A 15,241-nucleotide genomic window follows, 5' to 3' on the forward strand; every position below is an offset into this window, starting at 1 on the left:
AATAACAGATCTATATTTTACAAACATGCTTTTTTTTTTTTTTTTTTTTTTACCTCTGTGATCTTGTAGGATAAAGCTCAACCAGAAACACAAGCCACAAGCTTTGGAGATGTGCTTTTTAATGCAAAACTTGCAATAGATGATCCAGAAGCAATTTCTTTAGTTAAACAACCAGGCTCTGATGGATTTAAAGTAGACTCAACTCCTCTGTTTCAGGTATGATTTCTATAGCTTAGTACCAAGACACTGAACCAAGCAGAAACACTTGTACAAGAAATGTTTTTAAGTATGAGTAACATTGAAACCAACTAAAAGATTTATTGTTATTTCAATTCAGTTAAATAGAGTTTCAAACGCTTACAAATTTCAAGATGTAAAATACTGTAGCGATTGGACAGATCAAAATGATGGGAAAAGGTGTTTCACCGGAGGTGTAATGGCGGAAGAATCAGCACAGTAGAAAGGTGCTATAAGGAAAAGGAAGAAGATTGCTTACCCATATCAGAAGATTCCAGGTTTGCAGAGGAAAGCTCCACTAGAGAGGGATCTCCAGAAAGAGATCCTCCCCTAGTTCCAGTCAGCTCTTAAATGGGGTTTAAAGAGGTGCAGCCAGACTTTACCCCTTCTGGTTGTGCAGGTGAATTGCCTTCAGCTGTGCTCCCAGGTCTGACCTGGTCCTTTCCCAGGAGATCAATCAGTGGTTCAGGCCGTGACTCAATAGTTCCCATAAACAAACTCAAAAGTACAAATTAGGAAAAGTACTAAGGAGTCATTAATCCTACTCCCATCCATTCAGTGATATGTCCCACTGTAAACAATGGAGTATTTAAGAGAACAGCCTATTTAATACAAAAATGGTTTCATAACCTGACCCCACTGAACTGATATCTTTGTTTTGTTTTAAAGAATCCTTTCCCAATAATGCAGTGTTTTTTTTGCTCTCATTCTGTCAAAAGAATGAGAATGTGAAGAAACATTATGTCCTGACAAAGATGTGGAAAAACAAGTATAAAATAGAAAATGTGTTCAGCATTTTGCATGATAACAGAATCTGGGGCCAACTACGTAAAGTAGAAACCAGTAGCCTTAAAAAAAAAAAAAAATAGGAGAGATTCGGATCATCCTATTGGATCTTGCCAAATTTGTTATGTATCCAGAAAATAGACAGACTTGAGGAAGATGATGTTATCTTCTGCAGACTGCAGGGAATCGCAGAGTCACAGAATGAATGAGGTTGTCAGGGACTTCTGGAAATGTTCTATTCCGACCCCTCTGCTCAAAGCAGAGTCACCCAGAACAGGTTGCCCAGGTCTTGTTCAGCTGGATTGTGAATGACTCCAAGAACGGAGATTCTACAGGCTCTCTGTTTAACCACCATGAGATGGCAAATTGCTTTCTTATGTTCAGATGGAAACAGGAGCCACAGCTAAGGTCCAGAAGGCTGGGAGGTTGGGTCTGGAAAGCCCCTTCTCTGTAGCCTGTCCATGGCTGAGGTTCTTTGCACAAGACCTGTACGGCCATTGGTGTTAACGGTACAAAGTTAAATGACAAGGCTGTCTTTCTTCATCTGCACCTGTTAGTTATAGAGTGTGGCTATGGAGAGGGGTTAACACTGTTCTTAAAATTTTGACAGAAAATGTGACTTACCTGGGACTGATTGACACATAGTGTGTTTTATCTGTTCCTGATTTTGAAATTTGAAAGTACTGTCCAGACAGTCATTACAAAGTGGTAACTGATTTTGTCTGTTTATAGCTCTGTCCAGATTGTGCATGTATGTTTAAAAGCAAAAAAAATTGTGTCTCTCTAGGTGTCTTTGGGCAGGGAGTGGTATGTCCATACAATCTACACTGTACGATCAAAGGAGAACGCTAACCGCGGAATTGGCAAAAGAAGCGTGGAGCAGCAGTACCACTCACTTTTTAGTGGAGGTAGCACAGTAGCATCCACACAGAGACGCCGTAAGAGAGGAGTTGTGGGAGCCCCAGAGCTTGCAAAAGACATTGGAGTAGAAAACAACCGAGGGACGAACATACAGCACATAGCACTGGATCGCACCAGCAAGAAACAGGTCCCTCAAAGGGAGGTTGTGGTCAGTGGTGTTCTCCCCAGAGAACTGAACAGCCAGAGCTCAGGGGTCAGCGTAGTCACAATCATTGGTGGAGCTGCTGCCATTTTCCTTGCCATCTGCTTAATTGCAATCATTATTTTGCTGCTAAAGCGGAGACAAAATTCTGAGAAGAAGGAAGCTTCAAAGAAGTCAGGCAGCAATGAACCAATGATGCTGCCCGATAACTACATTAGCGATAGCTCTGAGGTTTGATTTGAAGAACACGGAGTTCAATCCAGAGTCTCCAGGGTGCCTCAAAACAAAATTGAACTGCACTTACGTAGCAGCAGATCACGGTGACTCGTGAAGAGTAAAAAGTTCATGTGCGTCTAGATTTACTTGAAATTTTTTATCCTGAACTTTTGCTGCCTTTGTCAACAATAGCAAAATCCATGCTGAATCTCCCACTTTGCACTAAAGGTTATCGTGATGTCCCTATATCATGCACTAATCTTTAGCAGGAGTTCAAGGAACTGCATTGTAAGGGAGAACATTTTGTTTTATCTTTTTGTATTTGCTGACATTTCAAAAAAGTAGTGGAAACTATCCAAAGGTGCTATAGATCCTGTCTGTAATAAGAGAGGAAATCCATTTCTTTAGAAATACTGAATACTTGAGAGGTGGAATGCTTACACTCTTCAGTTAAATTTTGTACTGTTTCTCACAAAGAACTCAGTGTCTGCAGTTAGGCTGAAAGGTGATAAAATACCTTAGGCATGAATCCTCCCTCCTGTAAGACTTTGACTTCGTTTAAGCTATACCAGTGATTAGGTTTTTTTTTTTCCTTATGTTTAACTGAACTTTTTCAAAAGGCAGCTAGATTAGACGGTGTAACATTATAATCAGTTGCATGTCACAAAAGGCAATATGTATTCTTTTCTGCAAATTCTTATTCAGCTATTTAATCAGATTTTTTTTTTCCTTATTTATGTTGATATAAAGCCAAAGAATACAACAAATCGTGAAGGAATTTTGTTTTTGACAGGAACTGGACGCATATCTTCCTAAGTTTATAACAAATCATGGATGTGTTGTAAGGCAAGTTGTATTTCTTAGTGCATATCCACTGCTGGGAAATGCAAGCATTAGTATTTCAGTACTTAGTATTAGATTCAAAATGCAGAGGACAAAGTTCTGCCTGAACTGAGCCTAGGAATCATGATATTGAATCCAGCATGTGATTGTCAGTTGCCATGTCAAATGGCAACAAAGTGAAAAAAAAAAAAAATAACATGATTGAATCAAGTAGTATTTATTAGCTTACCATTATAGCATATCTTGACAAACATGCTAGATCATTGCTGGGCTACTTTTTGTTTTTAACAAATGACTACTTCTGAAAGAGAGATTCTGATTTTCTCTCAGTCTTCCCAATGTAGACAGTCTGGCAGCATTGATGTCTCACTGAAGTTTGGATCAGCAGTGTCCCATGCCATTTGTTTTATGCAGACAGGACCTGTTCTGCCCTAAAGATATCCTGCCAAATGCTTGGCCCTGGGTGCCATATAATCCTGAAGATTATCCCATTTGTCACACTAGCATTTGATATGAATAAATCTTTTCAAGTCAGTGGAGTTCAGCTATATAAACTAAATAAAATCTGAAGTAGGCTGTTGAGATTGGTGCTGAAAAACCTGTTCTCTTCCACAGCCTTTGGTAGTGGGTACTGGCAACCCCTCAAACTATCCTCAAGCTGCAAACAATCTGGCATTTGACATTCTGGAGACCATGCTGCAAAGATCTGAGTTACCAGGATCCAGTCTGAAAGCAGCCTGGCTTCTATCACAGAGTGCTGCCTCTTCACTAAAATATACCCAAGAGGCTTTGTGTCCTATGTGTGGCTGGCTGTAAACACAGGGAGACTCAACTTAGTGATTCTGCACAATCGTCCATAAGGCTGAGAAATGTTGAGGTCTGCTCTGCTGGGCACGTCTGTGCCCAGGATTTGTGGTACAGTGTGAATGTGCCCACAGAGGGACTCACGCTAATATCTGCGGATTTATTTTGTTGTGACTTCACTCATTTTGTAAGGCTTCATCAGTTTTTCACCAACGAATCAGGTCAGAATCTGTACCGTCTTTTCCTGGGTTTTCTGAAGACTGTTGTTCAGGCTGCTTAATTGGAAGATGTTTTCAGCAACCTGAGGGTCAAGCTCCATTATTAAAGTCACGCAGTCATCTTTTATTTTAATTAATTTGAGTTCTAGCCTGAAATAATTATCCACAAGACTATCCACAAGACGAGCCCAGTGCATTAGACCTTTCCCCTGGTCACCTGACATTAATTTACTCTTGTAATGAAGTTCCCAGTTTTGTGATCCATGTATTATGTGTGCAAGATTGATCAAAGACTTAAGCCACAGATGTGTTTTATGTTTAAAGTTCAGAACTACGTTACAATTGTAATCTAGGATCAGATTTACCCTTGTGCCTGTGCATGAAATAAATGATTATGAGAAAGGCAGAATTTGTCTCCTAGAACCTGCATATTCAGGCAGTGAATACAGTATATTGGGACAATATACTGTATTATAAATACAGTAAAGTAAATACAGTAAAATGGGACACATGTAAATAATGGAACATTTTAATATTTATAAAATGCCTGTTTTGTGTAAGCAGAGAAGATCTTTTAAAATATATATATAATAAATACAGAATGTAGGTGTTTATCAGTAGAGCAGTTTTTCTGCTTTCGAATTTTAACAGACTGAAATATCGTTAAAGTTGTTTGCAGGCAAAATCTTTTTTTTTTAATAATTATTATTTCTTTTTATGAAATCATATCAAAAACTGCGTGTTCTACAAGCCAAATATTGAGTCTGGTAGATTTGATCACTGCTTTGAATAATGTCTGATTACAACTCTGTAAAAGGTTCCGAATGATGGGGATTATCAGACAAATTTTTTTTCTAAAAAATACATTCAAAAAACCTGCTGATAACAAAATAAAACACAGAGCAAACACTGAGGAGCTGGACAAGAATTAGCAAGATTCGTTAATCAGGTATCAAAGTCCTCTGCCTGGGAAAAAAATCCCAGTGTTCCCAGTAAGACCTGCCAGGTGTGTCCCGTTCCTAAGAAATTGAATTTCTTGCAATTCAGTGAACTATAAATAAACTGTAGCAGCATGCTTTGTTATTATGGCTTCAAGGTTTTGAATTTCAGCAAGATGGTTTGGAGGCTTATTAACATTTTTCCTTCTACTTAACAAGTGACCTTGTTTATACTAACCTGAATAAGTGCCTCATCCCCAGTTATATGCACAAGTATATTAATATTTATCTATCCATGCAATAAACTGAATATTTTATATATATATTTAATCTATTTCCAGATTATGTATTCAATCTTCTTTTCCCTGAAGATACGTATTCTGCTGTCAGTAATGCCATTTGTTAAGCCCTTTATACAGTAACTGCTGTGTTTAAATTTGTTATCAAGCTGTCAGAAATCTTTCCATGCATATTTATTTGGAGCAATTTCTTATGTATGTCTGTGGCTGTGATATTTGGCATTTTTTATCAGGAAAAAATAAAAATAAAACTACTTCTGTTTTGTTACTAATCTAAAATCTGTGTATAACTGTCACACAGTGGAGAGTGGTCAGTAATGCATTGTTATGAAAAACGAATTTGTTACATCAACTGAAGGTCATAAGCTTACTGCTGCATTTGCAATAAGTCTTCCTGCTTCCTTCCCGAAGTGATTGCCTTTTGGTCACTAAGCATTCAGCAGAAAGGCTGCTTTGTAATCATTGGAGTTGTGCTCATGACTCACAGGGGGATTTCTTCTTTCAGCTGCAGAACATCAGAAACATCCAGATCTGTAGATATCAGCAGTGGGTTTGCAAGTCCTTTGTAGGCTTGGTTGAGCTTCTCCATGTCTGTCCCCTATACTACTTAAACTTGCTCAGGTGGATTGTACTCTTACACTTACATCTTATACTGAGCTGAATCCTCCAGCGTAACATCTATGAGATCTTTGTAGTGATTTCTACTGCTGCAAATCACATTGGAAATATTTCTGTCCTACTACAGTATAATCTTTTAGACTAAGTATCAGGAAGAAATTCTTTACTGTGAGGGCGGTGAGACCTTGGAACACATCGCCCAGTCAGGCTGTGGATGCCCCCTCCCTGGAATCACTCAAAGCCAGGCTGGATGGGGCTTTGAGCAACCTGGTCTAGAGGGAGGTGTCCCTGCCTATAGCAGGGGGTTGGAACTAGATGATCTTAAAGGCCCCTTCCAACCCAAACCAGTCTATGATTCTATGAAATTGCTACAAATGGTGCACTGTCAGTAGATCAAAGGGCATTAATTTCCCATTTCAAGATTGTCCACAGCAGTAAAGTCATGTCCGTGTTCATTTTGTCTTTAAATTCAGTTCTATTTCTACTACGATGTCCAAGCATGTTCCAAAAGGTCCAGAATGGCTTTTCCCTCACAGTCCAAGCATGGGTATATTGCAGTTACATTCCAGTACTAGTAGGGATCAGGGTTCTTTGGTTGCATCCTTGCTGTATTTTGAAATAAGTCTTCAAATTCAGCTCATACCTCTGAATGCCTTAAATTTTGAAAGCTCTTCAGTAAGTTACTCTCAAGTGATTGGCTCTTTGATTTTTGATTTTCTTATTATTTATCTCAAGGAATGATCCATTCAGAATTCACCTGCTACTACTGTTGCTTTGGTAACTATCTGCTGACTTCCAGTAAAAATGAAGGGAACAGCTGGAAGGTTCTCAAATAGTTGCATCTTTCTTTGCTTAATGGCCAATACCAAAGCATGTGCTGAATTCCTGCTACCTCCTGTTACTTGCATTTTCATGATACAAGTATTCCTGAGCGTAAATTTCCACATGAAGTGTGAATCTGCAGCTGGACCAGCTGAAGTTCTCTAGTTAATCTAGTGGAACTGATTGTCTCTAGTGTGTTTTGAGCATTATTTCTAGCAAAACCTCTAATTCAGTTACCATAGAGGACAAGAGGACATGTTCTGCATAAATGAGCTCATCACTTTAAATACTGTAATTAATTTCTGCTTTTCTCCCTCTTGCATTCCCTTAAATATACAGATATATATTATATTATACTGTATTATTATATATTATTATTACATATTATTATTGTCATATTAGATAATGGATATAATGGAAGTAAATATGGCAGTAAATTACAACCATATTGATAAAAAGTAAGGAATGTTTTCCCCACAGAGAGAAATCAAATAAATAAGACTCCCTTCTACTGTTCATCTTAGGAAATAAACATTCAAGGAAGAATATTGCAGAGGTGCCTTAAATCCTGAATGTTACAGAGACTATGGATAGGGAACAATGATTCACTGTTTCTCACTGTTTTACAGAGATTCCACCCAACAAAATTTGCTGGCTACACAGAAGAAAGGAAATTCTTTATCATTTGACATAAAATTGTAATTGCAAGACTCACTACAGCAAAACGATGTATGTGCCAAACTGAAAAAGATGTGAAATCCTTGGGAGAAAGGTCATTAAAACTGGCTCTTTATTACAGCAACTAGTTAAGAAAGGCCAGACTAGAAAAGCTGGTAAGATTCAGGAAAAGGAACAGACTGTTCATCTCTTTCCCTTCTCTTCCCTGCAACTCTACTGCTGGTGCTTTGAGGGTAGATACAAATGTTAGGAGCAGACTCCTCACCCAGAAAAGCCACCCTCATGCCCTAATAGTCCTACAAAGTGCCTTGCAATTGACAATATGAAGTACCCAAAAAAAAAAAAAAAAAAAAAAAAAAAAAAAGTATTTCTTCTTGGGATAAGAGGACATGAAAGCTTTCATCTGACCTAGCATCAACACGAGGTCTCTATCAGGTGAGTTAACCTGCACCTCATATCTGCCTACATCTCCTGCTGAGGACTGCTTGAAATGGTTTTCTGAGCCAATAACTCTTCCTGGTGCATCTCCTATGAAGGCATATGATCTAGACAGAAAGATGTAAAGCATCTAGGAAGAGGAAGATCTGGGCAGAGCTAAAAGGTACTGCTGGCAATTTTATTTATATTCTCTGCTGTTTTTAGAGAAGATTAAAAGAATGTTTCTTGTACTGTTAAGTGTCTCTTTCATGGATGTGTTTTTTCTTTTTTTTTCTTACGTTTCTTATGAAACCAAAATGTTCCTGGCAAGACAGAAATATAAATTAGAAATTCTGTAAAAATAGGATCTCCTGGGGATGCAGCTGAGCTTTTCATCCACTTCTTGGAAAAGACTTGGATTTCAACATGGAAAGCTTGCGCTGTGGCCCACAGGGACTGTTTCCCAGTGGTCAAGTCCAGGAAAAGAATGCTGGAGTAGCATCCGGCTAATTGTTCACAACACCACATGCCTCTGTGTCTGGGGACAAAATAGTGGTGAGATGTCAGGAGGCATTATAGAAGGGTGGATAGTGGATAGGACAAGGGGGAATGGTTTTAAATTGAGACAACGGATGTTTAAGCTAGATATTAGGAGAAGGTTTTTCACTCAGAGGGTGGTGACGCACTGGAACAGGTTGCCCAAGGAGGCTGTGGATGCCCCATCCCTGGAGGCATTCAAGGCCAGGCTGCATGTGGCTTTGGGCAGCCTGGTCTGGTGGTTGGCAACCCTGCACATAGCAGGGGGTTGAAACTAGATGAGCATTGTGGTCCTTTTGAACCCAGACCATTCTAACATTCAATGATGATTCTATGATTTACAGGAGACATCTTCCTGTCACTTCATAGCATCACACAGCAGTGCCACAGAGCACCTTCTGAGTGTCACACCTTGCAGTCCTGCCGGGATCCTGAAAAGCTTTCTAAATTTGGCTTAGGTCACATTTTGCCTGATCAGCAGGAATGGTCCCTTCTATTAGAACAGGAAAGATTTGTATCTACCCTCAAAGAGCATCTGCTGAAGAGAAACGTGCAACGCCAACCACTGATGTACTATAGTGCATGGAGATGTGCTCATTCATGTCATGCCTTAAAAGATATCAGACCGTGTTCACATCACATAAATGCCCCCTCAGATGCCAACATGGGTAAACTTTAGTAACCAGGACCAAAAAAACCCCATTTAAGCCATGTATCATGAGGCACAAACAAGAAAAGTGACCTAATAGAAGGTGTGCCCAGAGGGAGCACCAACACTGGCTCGCAACCACATTTTCTGTGCTAAAATAACTGTTTTTTACCAGACTTGCTTCTCCAAAAACACATGTTTCAGAAGCAGAAATCTCTTGCTTTTCTGCAGCCGTGGTGAACATGGGCAATTCAATAGCCATTTTCTTTCAATGACAGTTTTTTTTCTGTACTGCAGCTGCACCCATTTATGACCATCTTCTCTGCTGCAGTGGATTCCTGCCATGCACTGCCCGTTGAGAATGGGGCCATCAACCACAGCTTCTGTCTGAGCGCTCAGTGCATGGCAACTTAACCTTTTCCTGCCCCATTTGCCTCTCAAAGTGAGGCTTAAGGAGAGGTATTTTTCCTCCAGGATATTTCAGCTTCCTCAGGAAAGGCATTTGACTTGATGAATGCTAAGGGTGATGCCAATAATTCAAACCAGCAACTTGCAGCTTTTAGGCATTGCCCATAGTTCCCATCTGGAGCTGTCAGCTGTGGTAATGTGCATTATCCTCATCTCCTCATGAAATGGCTGAGAACTTCTATTCTCCAGCAAAATGATTGCTTTCAAAACATGACTGCAATAACATATGCACCAAGAACATTTTTTACTACTATATAAATTTCATGCGGGTTTTATTATGTTATATATCTTTTCAAATTTATGTATAGGTGTAATTGTGTATTTTAAGTAGTGCATAATACATATTGACATAGGTATATAGCATAGATTTTATTTATGTGGTTGTATTTTTACATTACATAACACATTTTTTTTTTTTTAATTTATATATGATTTTTCATGACAACATTACAAGGGTGAAGTGCTACAAGCTGGGAAGCAGAATTCCAGGTGCTATTTGCCTGGAAGGAGTCCCAGCAGTTAGAGCCAAGGCTGAAACCTGAGAATGCTTACAGTCAGGAGGGCTGATTTGATTTGCTCAGCTGGAAGCAAAAATAGGCAAATTGAGGGCCTTCAGGTGGTGGCTTTGGTGGTCACAGCTATGGGGAACAGCAATTGCCATCTCTGCCTCCAGCTTGAGCCCCTCAGTCATGGTCTGGTGCAGGATGCCAGGGAGCACTGCCCTTCTGTCAGGCTGCCTTAGTCTTGAGAGCATGCAGTAAATGGCAAGTACACAAAGCAGGGCAAAGAGAAGTTAAATAACTGAAGTGCTCAGAACACCCACATTTCAGTGTTTCTTCTATCAATTTATGCTAATAGCAGTGTCAGGCTGAACAACACTCCCCAGGGCAAAGTTCCCCTAGAGCTGTTCTGCTGGGCTGCCGCTCTCCTGGCTCCCTTCCTGCCACTGCTGTGAGCTCTGTGGTTGCTGGTTGGCCTGGAATGTGGGCCAGGAGAAATGCTGTCTCAGTGAGCATGTTCCCACCAGGGCCAGGGGATGCTGCCAGCATCGGGGCCATGTGAGCGTTTCTCCAGATCCCCAGACATGTTAAGAGTCTCTCTCATTTGGTGAAGGCATGAAGTAAACATCTAGTGGGGGAACGAGGCAATCTGGCTGCTAAACGAAGAGGCGCCTGCAGTAGGCTGCAGTCCAGGGCTCACCAAAGGGACAGTAGAGGGACAGCTTTATTCCCAAGAGCCTATCAGCTATCATTCATCTGTGCTCCTGGCACCCTGGCTGGACAGGGAGAGGTCCCTGTGGTCCGTCTGAGCCCTCAGCATCAGACTTAACTTCAGCCTGCTTCCAAAGTGACCAGGCCGTCTCAAGGTGTGAGGACCATCCTGCCTGGTGAGTCACCAATTTCTGATGCAGATGGGTTTTTCTTGCTGCTGTCACACAGCTTTGGGTGAAACTGCTGGTAATACAGATTGAGGGGGAAGAAAAGAGATAAACGTATGCTTTTAAGATGAACTTTTTCACACAGAGGGTGGTGATGCACTGGAACAGGTTGCCCAAGGAGGCTGTGGATGCCCCATCCCTGCAGGCATTCAAGGCCAGGCTGGATGTGGCTCTGGGCAGCCTGGTCTGCTGGTTGGTGACCCTGCACATAGCAGGGGGTTGAAACTAGATGATCACTGTGGTCCTTTTCAACCCAGGCTGTGAATCATAGAATCTATGCATCTATGATTTTGTGATTCCAAAAGAATGCCTGTGGGTTAAAAGGCATCTGCTTGTGGGAGCAGCTTCGCAAAGGTGGGCTGACTTTTCAGAAAGATCTGCATTTGAGAGCAAACAGTTCTGTTATCAACTCTAATTTATTTGTTTATCTACTTAATTTTCTGGTGAAATGTAGTTTGTTTTTCTGTTTCCTGGTATCACTACTCAAATGCCTATGCTCTAAAGGAAAGTTCTTGAGGGCCATGTTTGTCTTTCTGAATCAGATCTTGATAAACTGACCAAACAAACAAACAAAACAATACAAAAGTAGGAAAGAAAAAGATAAAAGGTAAAAAAGGAGCAAAAAGGGGGGAAAAAAAACACCACCAACCCCAAACAGCTGCATTTTACAGCCTCCAGAAAATGTTATGAACTGGAAATGAAATGCATCATGACTGAGAAGATTTTTATTTAGTCAAGTAAAATCTGTTCTCATGGCATCAGTGTGTACACCTAGCAAAAAAAAAGACTTTCTGTACTAACAAAATTGTTAACACTGGAGACATAATAAATTGGATATAGACTGTGATATAGATCGTTCCTTCTGTTTCCCTTTGCTTGAATTTCATCCTCTTTTGTCCTCCCCCTAGGAGGGCCACGAAGATGAGCAGGGGACTGGAGCATCTCCCCTATGAGGACAGGCTGAGGGAGCTGGGCTTGTTCAGCCTGCAGAAAAGAAGGCTGCGGGGTGACCTCATTGCAGCCTTTCAGTACCTAAAGGGAGCCTACAAAGAGGAGGGGAATCAGCTCTTTGAAAGTGTTAATCACTGCTGGACAAGGGGAAATGGTTTTAAGTTGAGGGAGGGGAAATTTAAGTTGGATGTCAGGGGGAAATTCTTTACAGAGAGAGTGGTGAGGTGCTGGAACAAGCTGCCCAGAGAGGTTGTGGATGCCCTGCCCCTGAGGTGTTCAAGGCCAGGTTGGATGGGGCTCTGGGCAGCCTGGTCTAGTATTAAATGTGGAGGTTGGTGGCCCTGCCTGTGGCAGGGGATTGGAGATTCATGATCCTTGAAGTCCCTTCCAACCCCGTGATTCTGTGTGATTCTGTGTGTAATTCTCTTTCTTCTTTCTATTAATGCCTTCTTGTATTCCTTTCACTGTGTTTCTTGCTGCCTGAAAATGCAGAAAATGTGCCATCTTCTGTTCTTTTTAGCAATTACACAGTCCCAGAAAAACCACCCTCCAGGGAACATCCTAAAATGAGCCCACACATATGCACAGGTGCATGCAGACACATGCATGTGAATGTAAACCTACATATGTGCATCTCCTAAACCCCTCTGAATACCTGCTTCTCTTTGTTCACAGCTTTAGTTACCTGGCAAGGACAACAAATATGTTCACCATGGGGTTCCCAAGGGAACCGGTAAGTAGGGCAGCTCAGTCATTGCTGTTGAGAGCAGAAGGGATGGAGGGAGATAGTGCTTGGTCAGCTCTCCCTTCCATGTCTGCACTGGATGGAGAGCTGCATCTCTATTTTGCCTTCTAATCCTCAGTTTTGCTCACACACTCATGCTCGTGCATTTCCTGTTGAAGCTGCTCTGGGTCAGTCTCCTTCCACTCTGACACAATACTACTGGGACACTCAGCATACTTGCTAAGAGCACTGTGATCAGATATCTAAATGCAGCCTTGGTCCCAAGACCTTGCTTTCATGTCTCAAGACTTTTCACTAGAGATATTTCTGCATTAGGTAGTATATGGAAGGGCAAGGGAAAGTACGTGGTCGTTGGAATCGTGCTGGTGGGCTTCCCTTGCAGAGGTCAGGGGCCTCTCCCAGTGGCACCATCAGCCACAGTGAAGTGGGGGATGTCACAAACTTTACCTGCATTTGCATGAGGAGTGTTTTGCTGAGGTGATGACTGCATTCTTGTACAGCTTATATGCATGATCTTACTTCCATGTGGTCCTGCACTGCCATGTGTAGAGTATCCTGCCTGTCTGGCTCCTTAGAGAGGCCGTTTTCAGTTGCAGATTAGATTATTTATTCTTTAGAAGAACCTTAAATACAATTAAACCAGCCTTTATTTCTACCATAACCCTGGCAAGTAGGCTGGAAGGCTGGCAGCAGAGTGCAAAGAGGAATAAGAGTAAGATAAATATCCTTAGTGGGTGTATTTTTCCTCTGTGTTCTTTTAACCTCAGTGATATGTGCTATGACAGAGAAGCCAAAGACCTTCTCTGCCTTTTCCTGTGTGCCAGAAAAGTGCTAGAATTCTGGCTTTATATCACAGTACTGTAAGGCACTTTTAGGTCTGTAAGAAGTGCAGTGAATCTTCTGCCTTCTATGAAATATGGAGAGCTTTAGGATGATATAAAGCAATGTTTCCCCCCTCCCTGCTCATGATGATGAGTGGAATTCAGCTGGAACAGGGAATAGAGGCCCCACGTTTTTGAGGCATCTGTGTTCCCAGATAAGCTTCTGAACCACAGGGAGTGGAAAGAGAGGAGGGAGTTGTAGTTAATCAGAACATCCATAAGACATTGAGTTGGGTCAGGCTTCTGACTTCAGTCACCACTTCAGAAAGGACACAGGTGAGACAAGCCCTGATCCTGGCACTAAGCTGTAGTGGTCAGCAAAAAACTTTTCATTGTGCCTTTCAGTCTTTTCCTTTCCTGGGCTTGCTTAGCTTGGAGAAAAGAAGGCTCTGGGGAGACCTCATTGTAGCCTTCCAGTACTTGAAGAGTGTGTATAAACAGGAGGCAGAAGGGCTGTTTACAAGGATGGATAGTGATAGGACAAGGGGGAATGGCCTTAAACTGAGACAGGGGAGATTTAGGTTAGATATTAGGAGGAAGTTTTTCACACAGAGGGTGGTGACGCACTGGAACAGGTTGCCCAAGGAGGTTGTGGATGCCCCATCCCTGGAGGCATTCAAGGCCAGGCTGGATGTGGCTCTGGGCAGCCTGGTCTGCTGGTTGGTGACCCTGCACATAGCAGGGGGTTGAAACTAGATGATCATTGTGGTCCTTTTCAACCCAGGCCATTCTATAATTCTATGATCTGACCGCTGGATGGCACCAGGGCTCTATTTTTTTTAAACACTGTTCCAAATCCCTCTCAACGCTGCTTCACGCAGCTGCAGCAGTAGTACATGCATACTGGGAGGTTTAGTGGATTCTTCTTGCAGGATTATCTGTCTTCGAGCATGTTAACATCCTCTCTGTGACTAGGTCAGAGGCACTGATGCTGCCACAGTGAGTCAACAATTTTTGTTATCACAGTAGAAAACACTGAGGCAGATAACAATGTATGAGTAAATGCTGTTAATGCTTTTATCCATGGAAAATGAAGCTGGGCTTCCTGCCTAAGTGTACATCTGCAGTGTACTGCAAGAACAGAAGCCAACAAACTTTACTGAAGACTCCAGAGAAAGAGGGGGAATTCTGCATTTAGTGTTGTAATGTAAAAAGTCTGTGAAGTTCTTTTAAGAAAAACAGGCAAGTTTGCACTAGATGATCTTTAAGGTCCCTTCCAATCTGAGCAATTCTATGATTTTTCTATAAGTACAATGTATAACCTACGTGATGTGGGTAGGGTATGTCTATCCTAACTGCCATCAGGAGTGCCTTGGTGATAATCCAGTAGCCCCCTTCTAAAGACATCAGCATTCCCCTCTGCACCTAAGCCACTGAAAGGGCAGCTGAGTTGTCTCTTCTGTATCGTTTTGCTGGAAGGAGCTTTCTCAAAACTGGGTTAGCAAGAGGGAAGATGTCTGCCATGATGCTTGTGCTCAGGCTAGTATGGTACCTACATCTGAAAATATCAAGAGGCATATGATTCATCCATGTGGCTGCCTAAAAAGATGATGGCTGCACAGGGTCAGAGCTCCATGGTAAATCTCTGCAAAAAGAAGAGATCATCACACATTGCCCATTACTATCCTTTCCA

The 15,241-nt window shown here is 41.6% G+C and overlaps 2 protein-coding genes across 2 annotated transcripts in view; both read left to right on the forward strand.

Moving 5' to 3' along the window:
- Window positions 1-5,632, forward strand: part of FREM2 (FRAS1 related extracellular matrix 2) — a 126,595-nt gene extending 120,963 nt beyond the window's left edge. Inside the window, exons 23-24 of the mRNA XM_042868025.1 lie at window positions 70-216; window positions 1,811-5,632. Coding sequence (XP_042723959.1) covers window positions 70-216; window positions 1,811-2,323 — 660 coding nt within the window. The 3' untranslated portion in view covers window positions 2,324-5,632. The remainder of the gene's footprint in view (window positions 1-69; window positions 217-1,810) is intronic.
- A 5,025-nt stretch (window positions 5,633-10,657) lies between these two features.
- LOC122177774 (complement C4-like) overlaps window positions 10,658-15,241 on the forward strand; it is a 52,598-nt gene continuing 48,014 nt past the window's right edge. Inside the window, exon 1 of the mRNA XM_042867484.1 lies at window positions 10,658-10,980. The gene's annotated coding sequence lies outside the window, so the exon portion shown is untranslated. The remainder of the gene's footprint in view (window positions 10,981-15,241) is intronic.

The sequence above is a fragment of the Lagopus leucura genome, unplaced genomic scaffold, assembly GCF_019238085.1.
Source record: "Lagopus leucura isolate 7727_CA_CO unplaced genomic scaffold, USGS_WTPT01 Super-Scaffold_100001, whole genome shotgun sequence".
Taxonomy (NCBI): domain Eukaryota; kingdom Metazoa; phylum Chordata; class Aves; order Galliformes; family Phasianidae; genus Lagopus; species Lagopus leucura.